At 44.5% G+C, this 12,914-nt stretch overlaps 1 protein-coding gene across 21 annotated transcripts in view; it reads right to left on the bottom strand.

The window, feature by feature from the left end:
* Positions 1–12,914, bottom strand: part of Ank3 (ankyrin 3) — a 484,298-nt gene that overhangs the window by 118,314 nt on the left and 353,070 nt on the right. For 13 of the 21 annotated variants that reach the window (XM_021205643.2, XM_021205644.2, XM_021205646.2 and 10 more), the window contains 4 exons: positions 9,988–10,086; positions 9,676–9,774; positions 8,905–9,000; positions 3,279–3,351 (listed from right to left, as the gene is read on the bottom strand). In XM_021205643.2, the coding sequence (XP_021061302.1) occupies positions 3,279–3,351; positions 8,905–9,000; positions 9,676–9,774; positions 9,988–10,086 (367 nt within the window). Of the gene's footprint in view, positions 1–3,033; positions 3,097–3,278; positions 3,352–8,904; positions 9,001–9,675; positions 9,775–9,987; positions 10,087–12,914 lie in introns of all 21 variants that reach the window. The other 8 variants (XM_021205641.2, XM_021205642.2, XM_021205645.2 and 5 more) reach the window with 1 other exon arrangement.

Below are 12,914 nucleotides of genomic sequence, written 5' to 3'. Positions count from 1 at the left end.
TCGCTCTCTCTCGCTCTCTCGCTCTCTCTCGCTCTCTCTCTCTCTCTCTCTCTCTCTCTCTCGCTCTCTCTCTCTCTCTCTCTCTCTCTCGCTCTCGCTCTCGCTCTCGCTCTCGCTCTCGCTCTCGCTCTCGCTCTCGCTCTCGCTCTCACTCTCGTTTGTTTTCAGAAAGAGTTTCACTGTGTAGCCCTGGCTGGCCTGGAACTCACTCAAACTCACAGAGATTCTCTTTCACCTGCCTCCAAGTGCTGAGACTAAAGGTGTATGCCACCATACCCAGCTCAATGACACATTTTCATTGTCTCCCACAGAGAAAGCAAGCCCCCCACCATGCTATGTAGTCCTGTATTGATCAGACTACATCTCCAGCCTTGTGCTCCATTTTAGACACGCGGATTCCTGACGGACATGTATGAGTGGAAATGGACACTGGAGAATGACCCTGTTGAGGAGGGAGCAGTTAAGAGGGCGTGCCTGTGACTGGCCTGAACTGGAGACAAAGATGAAAACTTTGAGATACTTTCTAACACCTGGAGGAAAGATGACTCAGCATGCAAAGGTGCCTGCTACTGAACCAGATGACCTGAGAATTTGATCCCTCAGGTCCTACCAGGCACAAGAACAGAACTAACTCACGTGTAGTCCTCAGACCTCTGCATAGAACACACCGTCCGTCACTCCCCAATTCTAAATAATTAATGAAACCTAATGTATGCATCAGCCTGGCCAAATATATCAGAACCAGATTCCTAGATAGAAGGTAGGAGTTCAAGGAAGTAGGGAACTTTTATTTTATTTAATTTTTAACTTTTATTTGTTTGTTTAGTTTCGTTTTTTTATGACAGGGTTTCTCTGTGTAGCCTTGCCTGTCCTGGAACTTGCTCTGGAGACCAGGCTGGACTCAAACTCATAGAGATCCCACCTCGTGCCTCTGCATCCTGAGTGCTAAGGACAGAAGGTAACCGAGGCAGGGGACTTTTAAAGTTTATTTAAATTGGAGAGGGAAACTTGAGACATTTTGCAGTAGCAAGTTCAAAATCCAAATAACGCCAACAACCCAATGACATACCCTCAGAGGATAAAACAAAGAGTTTAAAGAAAGACAAAATGATAAGTATAAGCCACTCTGAATTTCAAGTTTGCAAATATAAAGGAAATGACTCTCATTTCTACTTTATTAAGTAAATTAAAGTTTAGAGATCCCACTTCTCTTGCTTTGAAACTGTTTGATAATTGATCCACATAAGCAAAGCACACAGTCCATTCAAACTCGGCCTCTCATCAGGGTGGTAACCTTGGCTATTTTGTTCGAAGAGGAGAAAATGGCTATCAATGACTGTCATATTGTATTTCATGGGACTTTCACTTAGGAAACAAACTTTGACCTGTTTTGTTGTACACAGGGAAAACATCACTCTTTTTCTTAAGTCACATTACATGCACATGAGAAATTACTCTGAAACATGTCAAGAAAATGTACTGTAATAGCATGGGATGGAGAGATTCGAGACTTCTCACGAGGATACAACTAGCATCGGGTGGGAGAGAAAAGAGAGATAGACACACAACTGAGACAGAAGCCTGTAAAATGAAAAGTGTTAAAACCAATTATGATGGGCAGTCAAGAGTCCTGACACAACTTCAGGATTGCCCTTCCTATGCCCATCCAGCCACCAGCATCTCCGTGTGCCAGTTTGAGTGGCTTAGGGGATGCAACTGAGGGTACAGCCTCTTGGCATCAGGTAGATTTTCACACTACTTACGCTCCCAGTGAATTTGTGCAATTAAAGAAAGAACCAATAATTAAAATCCTGCTAAGATGGATACAAGCAGGAAAAGGTACCATGTAAAGGGGTGGGGTGGGGTGGGGGAGCATCGAGGAAAATTATTTTAGAAGATAAATGGATTCAATCAATCAATCAATCAATCAATTTAAAAAGTCAAGGGCCTGGTAGCACATGCCATTAACGTCAGTACTAGGCAGGCAGGGGCACATTGGTCTTTTAAGCTCAAGGTCTACATGAGGAATTCCAGGGCAGCCAAGGCCACATAGTAAGAGATAGTCTCAAATTTCAAAAAAAAAGTAAATATAGAGGCTGGGCAATAGTGGCACACTTGGGAGGCAGAGGCAGGTAGATCTCTGAGTTTGAGTCCAACCTGGTCTACAGAGTGAGTTCCAGGATAGCCAGGAAAGGCTACACAGAGAAACCCTGTCTCAACACAAATAAACAAACAAACTAAATAAATAAATATACATACATTCAATATAGTAAACACTTCATTAATTCAGTGAAGCTCCAAAATCTGCCATCCTTCCAATATTTACTCACTTACACAATGAAACTTTTCCAACAGACCTTCCAAACATGTCATATGCACATGTATATGTGTATGTGTGTGTATACACATACACGTATACATGTCAATGGCATGGTCAAGAATATCATCCTTTTGAGTAAAGCAGAAAACGTCAGCTTTATTGAGTACATGAAATACAGCTTTGCTGTGTATCAAGCTCTTTTTCAAGCCACTTTTGAAAATCTACAGTTTGGGAATGCTTTGCCTCAGGGTGAGTTCTCTCACTTAGTCCCAAAGTCAAAAGCTGACTTTACTGCGGAGTGCAGACCAGGCATTCGCCCTACAACCTGTAAGGATGCCTTTTATACTAAGAAAAAAAAAAAAAAAAAAAAAGAACAAAAAAAAAAAGGAACAAACAAAACAACTGTAAACAGTAAGCTGCCCCCTTTTTAGATTCAGACATAAGCAATAAAACTTCAGTTTTCTGCTTGACAGAGACGACAGAGAGAGTGACCGTCATAGTTAGTGACATTATTTTCTGCTTAACGGTGGGAAGTGGGCTTAAGAAATCAGGTCTGAAAGAGGATAGGATAGGATAGGACCCCCTCCCCCCAAATTAATCCTCGAAATGACATAAGAGGTTAGTAACTGGAGGAACTGTTACTTTTCAGAGATAAGAAATGAGAGCTGGAGCCGGGAGATTAAAGTCTAATCACACGAGAGAGGTGTAAATACCTTCTTCACCGTCTGAGATATATTCCCCATCACTGAGCTTTTCGGGGGCGCTGGCTTTCCTTACTGCATGATTTAAGTGATAATAAGAGTGTGTGAAAAATACTAATTCCCCCAGGACACAACTACCAGCCTCTAAACATCCCACCCCTCCCCCAAAACACGTTTGTGACAGACTTTCTTCAGGAAGCAACAGAGACAGGGTCGCTACATCACCACGGCGACCCCTCGAGGACACACTGCCATACCTTCATCGTCTGACATATCGAGGACTTCATTCATCGTTTCTGGGACATTCATTTTGTGCTTCTCCGTGATGGTCTGAGAACAACAACAACAACAACGCAGTTGCTTCAGTGTGAAAGGACTTTTTAAGGAGACTCGTCATTTCTTTCCAATTTGACTGATTTATATCCTACGGGATGAAGAACTTAGAAGGCTATATACACAACATGCATTTCTCTTTCTCTCTCTCTCTTTTTTTTTCTAAAGATTTTATTTATTTATTTATTTATTTAATTATTTATTTATTTAATGTACACTGTCTTCAGCTACCCCAGAAGAGGGCATCAGATCCCATGACAGATGGATATGAGCCACCATGTGGTTGTTGGGATTTGAACTCAGGACCTCTGGAAGGGCAGTCAGTGCTCTTAACCACCGAGCCACCTCTCCAGCCCAACATGCATCTCTCTTAAGCAGCACGGGGTGGAGGGGGGCGGTCCTCAGAAACTCAGAAGTGCCCTTCAGATTAGTACAAGGTGGGAGAGTCCAGGGGCAAAGCTAACAAGGCTTTTCGGAGGAAGAGAGGAAAGCATCGCTATGCATATCCATACCAGAAGAACCAAATATCCCATCCCATCAGGGTCACAGGAGAAGGGAGGCATTTGTCATTATCCCTGGGGCCAAGCCCCTTCCTTCCTTTCTTTTCTCCACTATGTGTCTACTCCACTGATGGAGACAGAAAAAACACCGAAGTGATAGACATTGTGCATATTTTATAATTATATTCATCCAGACATTTTACAGGCCACGTGTTTGGAGGATCATCTTAGCTTCCAAAATTTTTCTCAAGTACAGTGTGCTAGGGGGGCAGTGCTTTTCTGACTCTAGTCTACTATTTGGTGACTTTGTAACTTTATAATCTATGTCCGTTCAGAAGACAGCATCTGTATCACTTAAGTTAAAAAAAAAAAAGGTGAAAGTGGGGGTGAGGGGTGGGGTGGGCTAGAGAGATGTCTCAGTGGTTAAGATAATTTGCTTCTCTAGCAAAGTCATTTAAGGTTAATGGTGGCTTACAACACTCTAACTCCAGTTCCAGGGCATCAGAAGCCCACTTCTGGCTGGTACACAGATATGCATTCAAGCAAAGCACCTATACACACACACACACACACACACACTCACACACACACACACACACACTCACAAAATATACATAAGTCTAAAAAAAAGAATAACTGAAAAGCATCCAGAAGTTGAAACTAAGAAAGGTTATCAATTCAGTTTCTTACTGATTTCTTTTTTTTTTTTTTTTTTTTTGGTAAGCGACACTCATATATGCAACTGTTATATGGAAATAAAACATTTTTGTGGGCTGGAGAGATGGCTCAGCGGTTAAGAGCACTGACTGCTCTTCCAGAGGTCCTGAGTTCAATTCTCAGCAACCACATGATGGCTTGCAACCATCTGTAATGGGATCCACTGCCCTCTTCTGGTGTGTGTCTGAAGACAGCTACAGGACACTCATATAAATAAATCTTTAAAAAAAATTTTGTGCCACTCTTAGTATATAATACTGAAATTGATCACATCTTTCAAATAAACTTTCAGTTAGTTTTATAGACTCTAAAATTGTACAGAAAATCCCCATATGCCCCATACTAAGTCTCTCATCATAATAACTTGTTAATAAAGAACACTTGTCATTGTACACTGATGTCAACACATCATTGTCAAAGTTTGGGTCACACTGGCACTTCTGTGACTTTGGTCCCACCCCGAATACATTCTGTGTAGTAGACATGGCTCTCGGGGCTGTCCTGGGCGGTTAGGACTCTCGACCTTTCTTTGGCATGGAGGACCTTAAGGGTCCTGAGCCGTGCCAGTCAGTTGTTTAAAGGGGCGCCTGCCTCCTCTTTTCTTCCGTGATCACTCTGGAGATGGAAGGCTGTCGAGGCGAAGCTCCCTTTCTCATTCACCGTCCATCGTAACTAATGTGGCTCTTTACCTTCTGGCGGATGCCGTAGCCGCTGGTTTTCTCCTTTGAAACCTTGCCCTCTCTCTTCTCCTTTGCTTGGGTACTGCTCTCATGGATTTGTGTTCTGGAGGGAGGCCACCATGCCAGCTCATGTTAGGGCTGTAGGGAATTAGGTTCAATGCTTCCTTGAGAGTGAAGGATTTTCTAGAGGTATTTGGAATCCTTTGCCAGGGGAGAAGTGGCACCACCTCCCGGCTCAGGATTGAACACACACCCCGAGGCAGTGTTCTGATGATGAACTGCATGCCCTGTATACTTTCTGTGATTCTTTCCCCTCCGTAGCCTGCACGTTTTTTTTCCCACATATTCAGCTGTTTGCTTACACCAGTATGGGCTTAGAAATATTTGCTTCATACTTTGAACTATGTGTTAATACTTTTTGATTTAGTTCTGGTCAAAGTGTTCCAGCCTTGGACATCTTGGACTTCTTCTATTGATTTGTGTGTGACTCCCCGACCCCGGACCCCCTTCGTTGTATTCATATATGTCATTTAACTTTGGTAGTGATGGCCGTGCCTGTTCTTGCTGTGGGGGTGAGTTTTCCTCAACTTGACACAAATCAGAGTCACCTAGAAAGAGGGAACCTCAACTGGAAAATTACTCCGATGGGATTGGCCTGTAGTTAGGTGAGTGTGTGTGTGTGTGTGTGTGTGTGTGTGTGTGTGTATGTGACTGATGTAGAAGGGGCCCAGCGTGGTACAAAAATACTTGTAACTGAGCAAGTCACGGGGCGTGAGCCAGTGAGCGGTGCTCCTCCATGGCCTGTGTTTCAGTCCCCACCTCCATAACCTGTTGTGACTTCCTATCCTGGTTTTTCTCAGTGAGGGAGCATACCCTGTCCACAATATAGGAATAACCTATAAGCTGAGATGGCTGCTCCAAAAGTTGCTTCTGCTCCGCGTTTTATCGCAGCCGCAGACACCACACTGAAATACTTACTTTAGAGCAACAGAAGACATGCCAGGTCCACCTTGACACTCCTACACTAGTCGCATATCCAGCTGTTTCTCGCAGGAGTCCCCGCTCCTTTATGCCGAGCAAGGTGCCAGCAACTCAAACCTGGATGCTTGGTGTCCCTTGATGGTGGCTTCCAGAGACACTGAGTATTTTAAGCAGCATAATCAAGAGACGTGCAACCTCAAGGCCACTAAAGGAGGAACCCTCTCTCCTGAAGTTTTGCTTCTGGCTGCCTGGTTCCTCTGCTGCTGTGACAACAGAGGTCCTTAGTAACTTTCTTTCTCAGGACTGCTACATTGTACACTGTCCCTGTGTGGGAGAATCTGTTCATAGGAACAATGGCTTCAGAGGCCCCAGTAACTTTCTGGACCAAGAGGGTGGGGGCTGAGCTATGCCACTTAAGATTTATAGACGCCAAACCAAATTAAATCCTCCCCTCTATGAGAATTCATATTCCTTATATATTATAGATGCTTATATGGTATAAGCACTAAAACAGGACTGAGAAGGTAGTGAGTTTGCAATAAAGTCTCAAGTACCAGGAGGTTTGATTTATTCTTTGCTGGCCTCCATGAGCACTTAGGGTTTGTATGGAGGCCATATTGACTTCCCCGGGGCAGTCTGGACGTTGCTTTTAGCAAGCATTATCTTCTGCTAACCAAGCTTTGTGATGCCACACAAGGGAATTGGATCTACTACCACCAACTCTGGTGGGAGACTGAGAGCCTTTCCCAAAGCTTCAGTGCTGTCGTCTTATTCTGTGACTTTAGGCTGGTGGTTGCTGGGAGGTACTGAGGTACTGAGACTCCGTGCTTGACCAGCCAAGATATATGGTCAGCCTTCTAGTTTAGCTCAATGCTTTTAGTGTTTCACGTTTTAAGACATTTTATTTATGTGCCTGTGTGTGTGCATGAGCGTGTGTGTGCATGTGTGTGTATACCCATGTGTGAACAGTGGCTGTGGAGGCCAGAAGAGGTCACCGAATACCTGAGGACAAAGTTACAAGATGTTGGGAGCCACCAGTGTGGGTGCTGGGAACTGAACCCTGGTCCTCTGGAAGAATGGCTGGAGCACCTAACTGCTGAGCCACCTCTCTAGCATAAGGCTTTGATTTTTATCTCACATAAACATTGTGAAATTGCCTAGTGGGTGAGAGACTCAATTATCATTTATATTTCGAGCTATTAGACAAGTGTCCTCTGACACTAGACTAGCAAACTGATGTATTCATTGTAATGACTCAAATATTTGTAGCGTCGTGCCACTTGGCTACTGTTAAGCAGCTTGCCCTCTTCTTTCCTTTGCCCTCTAGAAAGAGCTACATGGGGAATCCAGAACATTAAGGCTAGAAAAGCATTATATGCTTAACCTTTCTCTAGGAATTTAATAATAGCCAGGTAGGATGGTGGACATCTTTACTCTGGAGGCAGAGCCAGGATAATCTCTGTGAGTTAGATACTCGCCTGCTTTACTTAGCATGCGTCTGTCACAAAACAAAACAAATAACAAAAACAATCCAAAAGAATCTAATAACAGATTTTGGATTTTGAAAGCTGTATAAATTGCTGAGCACAAGTTTTCCTCCTAAACTTTATGATAATGATAGAAATAGATCCTGGTGAGAGCGCGTTTTCTGTCTGGTAAGTCACACAAGTTCTTCTACTCAGCAGATTTATTTTCTGGTTTCTAAAAACCTGTGAACTGCCATATAACTCAGCCAGCACATAGCTGCAGACAGTCTGAGCCCACGGCTTTCTATAGAAAGTGCTGCATATACGGGGGAAGTTATGCATAGCAGATATGACTTCCTTTAGATTGGGAGATGGCAAAAGGGAAATGATGATATCATCCCCAAATTCCACTGTCCTAATGTCTCTTAGTCCCAAAGACTCTAGGCAGGGTTAAAATGCTTTGAAGGGTGTGTGTTTCTGTGTGTATGTATGTGTGTCTGTGTGTTTAAATACATGTAGGGACAGGGACGATAGCTCAGTTGGAAAGATACTTGCTGCCTAGCCTGGTGGATGACCTGAGTTCAATTCCCAGAACCTCTTCCTGGTAGGACGAGAGAACTGACTTCCACGAGTTATCCTCTGACTTTCACACCCACACCATGGCATGTGTGTACCCTCACACACACAATGAAATGTAATAAGACTTCTTAAAATGTAACTAACAGAACAGGGTCATCTGGTAAATAAGGCTCTTATGTGAAGTTTTCAAAATCTTTACAATGTCAAGATAGAACATGGAATCAAAACTCTTTATCCACGTACATAACTATTTTTTCCCTAAGCTTTATTTTATTTCTGATTTATGGGTCTGTGTGCCTATGTGTATGAGCACATGTGAGTGCAGTGCCTGTAGAGGCCAGAAGAGGGCGATAGATCCCTTGGAGCTGGAGTTAATGCAGTTGTACTGTACCTGAGGCAGGTGTTGGGCTGCATGGAGCCATCTCTTCAGCTCCATATGCAACTTTCACAGATTATATATATTCAGTACTTCAAATTTCATTCATGTCAGACATTTAGGGATTTGGTACATTGACAGTATTTTAAATACGTGGTACTTAGTCTATGAACGGAGGACGAAGGAACATTCTAGAAAAGCCCAGGGAAACTTGGCTTTCAGTGTAAGTAAGTTCAGCATCCATTACTCACAGTGGTGGTCATAATTTCCTCTGTCACGACCTTCAGTGTGTCAACCACCGAGATGTAACCAAGGCGCCGGGCGATGGCCAGGGCTGTGTTCCCATTCTGGAAGCAGGGAAATGTGGACAAGGTCACTCAGCCTGTAACCAAGGCAAGGCCAATCTCTCACCACATCAACCCAGCTACCATATGCAAAGGTGTAAATGTTGTAATTTTATAGTTTGGATCCCAAATGTCTCAGAGGCCATTAGTTCGAAAATGCTTTTGGTACTGGCAGGTGTGTGTGTGGGATGTCACAAGGGGAGTGTCCTTAGGGTGTACTGGTACTCCAGCCCCCTCCTGCCTTGCTTGCTTCCTGGTGGCTGTGATATGAGGTTCAGTAGGCCGTCCCTGCCATAATGGTCAACTTCCCTGCAGACTCACGGGGTCAAGCAATATGGACTGACACCTGTGTAACGGTCGGCCAAAGAAAGACTTTCTGTGTATTAAGTAAGTTACTTGCCTCAGGTATTTTGTCATAGTGACAGAAAGACAGCAAACAGACAGGTTTTGTAAAAGCCTAGCTCACCTGTTTCTACCCACCCACGTCTGGGCAGCTACACGTGGTTCTACGACACAGAATCTATGTGAGTAGTCAGTGGGACACACATACTGTTTGCCTTGAAGGCTCTTATGTAACCTATCTAAGGTAACAGAAAAGCAACTGGCAGGTGATCCAAATGTGGGAAGACTTCCAAGCCCCTCTCTCCTCCACTCCCACCGTGCTGGCCCACAGCTCACCACAGTGAGTTCATTGGGGGAGGCATGGTTCTGGAGCAAGACGTTGATGATATGCGTGTGGCCCTGCTGAGCAGCCTGGTGCAGTGCCGTGTACCCGTTCTGCAGAAGAAACAGTGGAGAGATGGCACGCATTTCCTTGAATCCAAAACCCAGGGCCCTGCTGGGGAGGAGGGTGAGGGCGCCCTGCTGGGGAGGAAGGGGAGGGGCCCTGCTGGGGAGGAGGGGGAGGGCGCCCTGCTGGGGAGGAAGGGGAGGGGCCCTGCTGGGGAGGAGGGGGAGGGCGCCCTGCTGGGGAGGAGGGGGGTTGCCTACCTTCGTCTTGGCATTGACTTTTGCAGAATGCTGCAGCAGAAAATTAACTATTTTGATGTTTCCATAGTGACAGCCCACATGGAGCGGGGTGTAGCCCATCTGTAATTATATTCCGGGGGGGGGGGGAAGAAACATTGTAAGTACACTTTTAGTAACAGCTATGCTAAAAGGAAGTAAAAGTATTATTCAAGTTTCCTTTTGAACTGGAAAATAGATTTTTTTAAAAAAAAAACTCTTCTCCATAAAAAAAAAAAAAAAAAAAAAATGCCCTTTTCAGCATTCGTCTTAATATATCTGGTTGAACATAGAGACAGGTTTTCTTCTTCCTTTCTTACATCAGCTCTTTTCTCTCTTGCATGGCTGTGCAGGACAGGAGGGAAAGATGGGCCAATCAGCGGCCCAGACAGGCGGATTCGGTAACTGATTGATGAGGTCAGAGAGTGTGATGTGGACAGACTGGGTTAGTGTTGATTGAATACTCTGCTCTCTAACAAAATGGCTAAGTGACAATCTTGGGGGTAGGGTAGGGACAGGAGGCAGGAGACAGAGAGGCACATTCCCTTGTTCTCAGGACTTCAGAGGCAGAGACAGGCAAACCTATGTGAGTTCCAGGCCAGCCAGGTTTGCTTAGTGAGACCTCAGGAAAAACCAAAGCAAAGCAAACCAACTGACCGACCGACCCAAAACAACCAAAACCAGCCCCCACAGATAGGTAGAGACACAGAAATAGTCAAGCGAGGAGCCCAGTGTGAGTTCCTGTTGTCAAAGTCAGGACTTGAAGCTGCTATAGCTGCTCAAGTTAAAGAAAATCTACCCACTTTCTTCCCAGAGCATGGCCATTTCAAACCCAGTGACTGACACAAGCCACCAATTCTTTCTTAGCCTGACAGCCAATGATTCTCAGGGACTGTAGAGTCACACACTCTCTCTGTCTCTCTGTTTCTGTCTCTTCTTCTTCTCTCTAAAACTATATATACACATACATATACTTTAAATTATTATTTCAAAAGTAGTGACACTCTGGAGATGGGAGATGGCTCTGTCAATAAAGTAGTTGCTTTGCAAACAGAACTTGAACTTAATCCCAGAATGTGCAACACACACACACACTAGACCACATATACACACCACATACACACCAGACCACAATACACACACCACACATACATACACACCACACATACCACATACATACACCACATACACACACTATAACACATGCACACCACACACACACACACACAAATACATGTTTCACTAATATAAATATTAAAATGTTCTCCAAGTATTTAACTTGCATTATAACATAACAGTCTCCATGTTCTCTTGTGCCAAATGGAGAAGGTTGTGAGAATGAATAGTTAAATGCTTCATTTAAATGTACAGTTTCCCACCTCACTCTGGGTAAAATGCTAAGTTATTATAACGGACTGATGGGCTTAGGTGACTGTGGTCGTTCCCTGTGCCCCTTCCTGTCTATGCACTGAGGACACCTCTCCTATTCTCTCCTCTGACACGCCAGCCTTCCTGCTGCCCCAAAGCATTTGTTAAAAACATGTGTGTGTGGGGCCGGAGAGATGGCTCACCAGGTTTGAATGGTGGTACCATCCCTGATGGCTTAAGCTTGAGTTCCATCTCTGGAACCCATGGCAGAAAGAGAGAATTGACTTCCAAAAGCCTTCTAATGTCCACACATGTACTGTGGCACATATTCTGTACACACACTCATCACGTGCACAATAATGAATACTTTCTGCAACTGAGTACATAGCCAAGAAGAGCCACCTTGTACTCACAGAGATGGGATCTTTGGATCAGAGTGTTCCCAGACAAGACTGTACTGTGCAAAGACATGGCTAGCATCGTACAACTTGAGAGAGTTTCCAGCTAGCAGTAAGCACCTTTGGAAAGTACTGGGTGTACTGTGTTTACTCGTATCATCATTGCGTACACATCACAGGTGCCCAGCGAATATTTTAAATCTTTGGCAAATAAGGGAGGATTGGAAAGAGGGACGCAATCGAGGGCTGACTGTTGTACTTGCAGGACTGGACAGACAGAATTGTGTAAGGACAAGTGTCAGAGGTCAGGCATAGTCATCGTGCTTCAGATCTCAGGGCTGCAGGGCACAGACATGTGGCGCCTGGGAACATGCAGCCAGCCGACCTCGCTGAAGAAGCAAGCTTCAGGTTTAGGGTGAGATCCTTCCCCAAGAACAAAAGTAGGTGGGGGTCGGGGGTGGTAGAGAAGATTCCTGACGTGTTCCTCTGGCCTCAACACGTATGTACAGCCATGCAAACCAACATGTAGGCATACACTATACATGAATATACTCTCCCCCCCCCTCTCTCACACACACACGAGCATGCATGAAGAGATGACTGGTAGGCTCAGGTGGAATCTCTGTGTTACTTCAATCAAGAGTTCATTTCATATCGCCATATGCCTTCCATGCAGTATGCCTGTCTTAGGATGAGATCTCCACTTTCTCTTCTGCTTCTTGACACTGGTGGCTCTCCAGGTGTCAGCCCTGGGGCCTCTTTACACTGAGCAGTCTTCTTCAGGGACATCTCCACCTAGAACTAAAACCTCTGCCCCAACCAAAGATTGTTTGCTAATTCACTAGGTCTTGAGGTGTCTTTTGACATTTTCACAACCAGCTGCTTTAATTATCTTAATGTTACTGGAGGGGCTGGTTCAGTGGTTAGTGTTTGCCTAGTGCCTATAAGGCACTGGGTTTCATTCGCAGCATGTCAAAAACAAACAAAGGAATAAGTAGATAAGTAAATAAATAAATATATAAAGGAATAAAGAAAGAAATAATTAAAAGCTGGGCAGTGGTGGCACACGCCTTTAATCCCAGCACTTGGGAGGCAGAGGCAGGCGGATTTCTGAGTTCGAGGCCAGCCTGGTCTACAGAGTGAGTT

This window comes from Mus pahari, chromosome 9 (genome assembly GCF_900095145.1).
Source record: "Mus pahari chromosome 9, PAHARI_EIJ_v1.1, whole genome shotgun sequence".
Taxonomy (NCBI): Eukaryota; Metazoa; Chordata; class Mammalia; order Rodentia; family Muridae; genus Mus; species Mus pahari.
Note: the sequence above shows the minus strand (reverse complement) of the source record. Positions and strands in the feature narration are given on the sequence as shown.